Genomic DNA, 6598 nt, shown 5'->3' with positions numbered 1-6598 from the left:
CCTCCTCTTCTTAGCTGGCTCCATTCTCTCCTGACTTTCTCTCCTCACTCTCCTAAACCTCCAAACTCTCTCCAAACTGTCTCCAAACTCTCACTAACTGCAACTCTCCATCAAACACCCACATTTTGAATGAAGTCTGAGGGGTTTATATCGCTGCCATAGCTCGCGGCAAAGTTCGAACCGCTTCATGAACCAGTCACGTGGTTTAGCCGGGCAGCGAGGCTTCGGACGTCATCATTTTCAACTCCTCCCATAAACGAAGCAAGCCTGGATACGCGCTTCGCGGAAACGCCCCCTCCATTACTCGACACACGCTTCGAAGCCTCGATACAGAACGTCACATCACTACTCCTGGACCAGGTTATGGACCCTTCCTGTGTGTGGTGGCGTGAGTGGAGTTTTGGAGCAAGTGCGGCTGGAGAGGAGTGAGTGTCTGCGGAGGAGCTGCGGCTGAAGAGGAAGCATGTGTGTCTCCCTGGAGCCCTGGACCCCCTTCCCAACTCACTGTACATATATATAACACAGAGGTGTTCCCTGCTCTAAATAAACTGTCTTCTTTTGTTTGCAAAGAGTTCTGTCTGCGCTGGAGTCCTTCCAGTAGCCATGACCAACACTAATTATTTGAGATGACCAAAAACAAGGCTAATAGTACAATAATAATATTCCTTTTGCTCCTCGTCCCAAATTAATTAAGACAAAGAGAACAGAAAGGTTGCAGAAGAAGGAGACAGTCAAATACATTATCAAGAGACATACACTGACAAGGTGATGATCTTCTATAATTATAAGTCCAGGTTCTCCTGCTGGGTCGAGGAGGTCATTCGGCAGGAATATGTCTCTTCAGATGTTACCCTTCCTTCTAGAGTGCAGGTCAACTTGACCCATGGGGTGGCCACCTCATGGGCCTTGTAAAATGGCAATGTGATCATCTGTGTGTGGAAAATTTTAAATAAAACTGCAGCAACCAGGTGAGTACATATGCATCGACCTTCACCAAGTTTTATTGCCTGAATAGGGCAGCCTGCCCTTGTATAGCAGCCAACCCAGTACCTGGGTGCCTTCACGGGGATCCTTCATCCCCACAGTTGGCCTAGGGTTTTGCAGGCCAAACATAGTGACTTGCTCCGTTTCAGTCCTTGGATCTGTGTCTGGCGAGGCCTTGACTAGGCCGGCGTGTTCAATGCGGCCTCCGAAGGACGCAGCCCCTGAATTGGGACACAGCCTATGTATGCTTCATGTGAAGCAGACGTAGGATCTTCTTGGCAAGAGACTACGCTCATCTTTCTGAGTGTCCTCTGTCAGGTTGAAGGCTGTAGTGACAACTCCTTTTAAGAAAGCTGCGGTGAGGCTAAGTTGAGCTCTTTACTGTGACATGTTTGACACTTCAGAGTCCATTCTGACAACCACTTGCCTCTAAAGGATGCTGATTTTATTTGAGCAAATATGAATTGCAGAAAACGTTATCCAGTCAAGCAAGAGTGAACAGAAAAACAGGCCAACAGAAAATATCTGAGCCCTATTCACCCTCTCGCTTCTCCTGCACCTGTGGAGTAACCAGATGAGTAAGGTGAAACCACACCCACTCCAGCAATTACCAAAATTTGATATCACCATGGTAAAAAATGTGAATCTGAACAATAAGCCAAAATAAAAAAAATAGCCCTACAAAGGCTTTAAGAGGTAATCAGGAAACACAACTGTCACTGCATCTGTAATCACATGAGCAGATCTTCACACAGAGTTTCATGAGCCTCTACTGAAAATATCGCTTAATTGAGTTAAAGTGCAGCCAGCAGCCTTTAATCTTAATGTGTGAATGAGGTACAAAGATCTTATCTTATTAGATGTAAGTTCACTGTACAACCACTGTTTATCCATTTCTAATAATGAGAGTGTTGAAGTCAGAGAGCCTTCTAGAAATGTACATTTGCACATATCAGGAAAAGGTTAAAGCATTGTTGGATGTTGTTGGTTTAATTTCCATCAGCTTAAAATCAGCTTTTGTGCATCAAATAGCAGAAAGAAGAGGAACTAAATGCAGACCAATCATGCTTCATGTCCAGAGGCCCATTTTGAGCAGGAACACTCTCTAAGTTAGTGAGGCTGAACAAAAAAGACAAAATGCTTCAGGAAAAAGACTGTTAGTGTGATTGAGATTAGCTGTGTTGTGGTCAATAAAGTGCGAAGAGATTGACCCAAGTGTTATGCAGACCCGGTTGACAAAACTTTGAAAAAACAATCAGCTGAATCAAACCTGAGGCTGTATTACTGCTGGAGCAGTAGAACTACAGCAGAATACCCCATAAAACAACAAAACTCCAAGTTATTCTCCTTTGTTTCAGTGAAAATAATTACACCTTCAGTCCCTGACATGTCTGAAGAAAAACAAGTGCAGCTTTGACAGTACGCCTCAGGTTGTCCATATTATGAAATGCTGCTGTAGTAAATCAGAGAAACCTGCAGCACAGCGCTTTTGGTGTCACCTGAATGATTATAGAAGAAAAGCACTGGCAGCTCACAAGCGGCACTTTATCCCATTATTAGAAAAACATAAATGTTTTTTTAATTCACAGAAAGTGTCCTGTTTTTTTTCTTGTGGATCCACTGTAAAAAACAACAGTAAATTCTATAGTAAACAGTGAACAACCTTTCTGATTTTAATGGAAACCTAACAACAAAAACATCTCATCAAAAACATCTGTCTTTAAATGCTCCACCTGTTACTCTGCTGTGGTATGACAGTCCATGAATGATGTGTTGGTCAGTAGGAAGGCTGTAATACTAAAGAAAAAAAAAGATCAAAGTTCAACATTTTTACCCTCGTTCTTTGCAGTCTCCTTATTTTCCAAAGCTGTCCAGGTGGCCTGATTGGACCCTTAGGCAGGCTGGTTCTGGCCCATGTTTGGCACCCATGCTCTCTTTTCTCTTTCTGAGTCTGTGTATACAGATTTTATTGAGTTAAATTAGTCTTAAAAGGGTGATTTATGGGTATGATATCATCCACAAGAGTGAACTTGCAAAGTTCAGCTTACTAAATCATTTTCTCTTTAAAAAATCTTCCTTTGCTACAAATGTGTAAAAATATTTGTAACACCATACAGGGGCATTGTGGGTGACCCAAGGGACCTGGGCCCAACCTCCTCAAGAAAAGACCAATCATAACTAGCCTACAGACATCAGTAGTAATATACCTATAGCTTTTTTGCCCCCCACACCCCCACCCCTACCCCCACACCCCCACCCGCATCCCCCTCCGCGTCCATGTGTGCGCGCGAACGGACCTTGCGCGTGAACGGACTTTGCGCGTGAACGGACTTGCGAGTTCAGAGATCATATGTTTACATGTGTTTAATAGCGTTTTATTTAATGAAACCATTATGTGTTTTAATTAAACTCTTTTTTAAAGGATTGTATAGGTCTCAGAGTTCTGTTATTTAGACATAGATGATTTAATTTAACTAGTTTAGGGGTATTTTTCTTTAGGGCTCTGAAACACACAGAGGCTAATAGTTTTTAAACAGAAAGTTTTTTCCACCTTCTAAAAACACATATGCGCACACAGCATTTAATGTAACTGTTTTAGGAGCATTTTGCTTTTTTCTTTAGGGCTCTGAAACACACAGAGGCTAATAGTTTTTTAACAGAAAGTTTTTTCCACCTTCTAAAAACACATATTCACACACAGAGGCTAATAGTTTCAAACAGAATACCACAAACAGCAGGCATTCCTTTAGAAATGGGATTCTTAATTCTGCAACAGCTAGACAGAGGGGGGTTACAGTTAGACCCCTACAGTCAGCAGAAGAGGTCATCCTTATCAAGAGCATCTCAATTGTACTGCCATAGTTTTCAATACAAACAGTCTCCTTTATCTTATGGCAGAGGGCCGGCGGTGCCAGGTCCATCGGTGCCACCATTACACTTTCACCTTTTATCATGCCATTACACCTTTATCTCTGCATCTCAGAGGTCACCTGAAACCAAGCCCCACATCTATATAAAATGCCCTAATCAGCCACACTGTATTTTTCCTCACTACTTTACATCGGGCATTGAGAGCATAACACTTCGTTCATCAGTACGGACAACAACCCTAAGAGCGTTCTTTTTAACATGGACAGCATATATGGTAGGTAAAACAAGACTATTAACGGATTCTTAAATTTATACAACTGTATATCAAAAAATATTCAAACTGTTTTCTCTTCTAAACAAAAGCCTGATTTTTAGGAACTTGGTACACAGGTACACCCCAAGCGGCGCTTACACAAGGTTTGTATTTCTTCTCACACAAAACAGATTGTGCCTCATTGTTTAGAAGCAATCTTACCTGTTTCACACATAGTAACATTTAAATGTGTATTTCTCATTCTTTCTACAGGATCACAAAGCTATATAGGGCAAACAACACCTCTAACTAAGGAGTGCAGGATGACGTCTGTATCAACCATGACGAGCAGCCTGGACATCGCCCAAGCCACAGAAGCTCTAGGTACGTGTACAGGTGTATGTACCCGATGCCCTCATCGTAAAAAGCAACGCTGCGAAAACGCTGTAGATGGGTCTAAATTTAAGTTAGAATAGCAAGGCAGTAATAGGTATGTGTATACCGTTAAATATACCAACGGAGCAGTTATACTTCGCGTAGATTGTGGTGAGGGAGTCTTTTGGGGGGAGTCACAACGCATGTCTACTAGAAACTGGAAACTCTTTCGCACTGTTGTTTGTGCAGACTTGGACAATGTAGTCATCCCAGAGATGCTGTATGTTTCCCAGTGGAACAGTCCAACAGGCCCAGAGCTTTACAGGGTCGAGGCTGATCGTTTTAACCGTAGACCCGATGACTTTATTATTCTCAGGGTATGTGATGACAGGGAAAGTTTTATAGCGGCCAGAGGGGTTGAAAACTGGAGGTTAAATCCTTACCCTCTGAGCATAGAAGAGCCGCACTACATGGTTTAAGGATATGGTTTTTATACAGTGGCATAAATGTGTGTGTGTGTGTGTCTATGCAACAAAATATAAAATCTTTTTTATTGTTCCCATTTTCAGAGCGAGACATGCATGCGTGGGACCTCTCAGACTCGCCACCGCCTGCGCTGCTATTCCAGACCCCACCACCTCCTCCCCCCTCTCCTCAGCTGCTGCAGGATCCTACAGGATCGGGTCTGTGTGAGGAAACCATTATCGACATCAAGCTTGCAACCCATCACCTGGTGATGTTGGCATTAAACGCCTTTCTACAGGAAACATGCTATGGATGTCGAACAGCTCAACCCAGTCAGGTGCAACACAGCTGTTTGTTCGAACTGCCCGAGTATTACTTTGACACCTACTACGACGATGTGATGCTGAGGCTCAAGACATTCCGATTCATCCCTGCCATTCGCCTGTTTGTACGCTCGTACACAGACGATGGGACTAAAACACAATTCAGCAGAATTGCAGAACACACCATGACTGAACTGAGATCATCACAACATATAGTATGCGCAATTAACGACAATATTGCACAGTTGCTAGAAGCAAGTCGTTATGCCCGTCGTGTTAAACCAGCCATGCTTCGCATGATTGGTAACTACTGGGCTGGGAGACACCTGGTTTAATGTATGTTGTTCAGTATTCATTGTCTGTGTGAATGAAATAAAAAGACATGTCAACACCTACATCTTAGTCATTCGCGGTCGACATTGCTTATACAATAGAGAAAAGCAACAATACCACGTTTCTCTGCTCCAAGACATCAGCGGGCCTTTCACACGGTAAGCATGTCTGTTATACCCAGCGCATAAATGTCTGTATGTCAGTGCTGATTATTCAAACCCTGTTTAAAATGTGACACATATGTTGTCCGAAAACAAATCCTCTAAATTTGCAAAGTTACTGATTTAAAAATATATTTTCGAATTTTTTGTTGCATGACAAACATACGATAGACTCTTGAGCGTATTTATTTATATAGCTACATTCACAATGGTATAGACGTGCTAAATAAAAGAGTATCCTTAAGCTATTGTTGTTGTTTATGGGCTACTTCTTTACTATGTCAGTAAACTTTTTGAAAAGGAAGGTGTTGTAGATTTAAAGAAACATCCTAATTGAAGCAAAGGCAAAAAATCGGAATGAATTTTATGTGACTGTTCATATTAAAGCCAACAACAAGTGAAAATCCAAAACCGACCCCAATCCTTTGTATTAATGATCTCCCTCTCTCTCTCTCTCTCTCTCTGTGTGTGTGTGTGTGTGCCCTCACAGAAGGAAGGTCACAGCAGGAGCTTTTTCAAACGCGTTTCCAATCATTTTTTACAAGAAGTGTAGCTCATACAATGGTATTATTGTATTATTTGCGATACTTTATAAATATGAAACTCTAAAGATTTTGAGTTCATGCAAATTGTGAAACAAGAATCTAAATATTTTGTGTCACAATGATTTCTATAAAAGCATGTTGTTTATGGGGATAATGTAACAAATCTATTGTGGGCCCTATTAATGATCAATGGTGATTGAAGAGGAAGCTTGAACCCAGGCTCCGGACATCTTCATGACAAGCGACAGCGCAGACATCTACTAATGAGAGAACACTGTGATATGAAGC

The 6598-nt window shown here is 42.0% G+C and overlaps 1 protein-coding gene across 2 annotated transcripts; it reads left to right on the top strand.

The window, feature by feature from the left end:
- The first annotated feature begins 3841 nt into the window (after positions 1 to 3841).
- Positions 3842 to 5741, top strand: LOC120438769. 2 transcript variants are annotated; one of them, XM_039609199.1, is made up of 4 exons: positions 3842 to 4129; positions 4219 to 4272; positions 4382 to 4492; positions 5053 to 5741. In XM_039609199.1, the coding sequence occupies exons 3-4, from the start codon at positions 4432 to 4434 to the stop codon at positions 5604 to 5606; spliced, it is 615 nt and encodes a 204-aa protein (XP_039465133.1). In that variant the 5' UTR covers positions 3842 to 4129; positions 4219 to 4272; positions 4382 to 4431; the 3' UTR covers positions 5607 to 5741. The 2 variants fall into 2 exon arrangements, with proteins under 2 accessions (XP_039465133.1, XP_039465132.1); XM_039609198.1 differs by having other exon boundaries at positions 3842 to 4272.
- The last annotated feature ends 857 nt before the right edge of the window (positions 5742 to 6598 follow it).

Source organism: Oreochromis aureus, linkage group 3, assembly GCF_013358895.1.
Source record: "Oreochromis aureus strain Israel breed Guangdong linkage group 3, ZZ_aureus, whole genome shotgun sequence".
Classification (NCBI taxonomy): Eukaryota; Metazoa; Chordata; class Actinopteri; order Cichliformes; family Cichlidae; genus Oreochromis; species Oreochromis aureus.
This window is presented reverse-complemented; position numbering and strand designations above follow the sequence as displayed.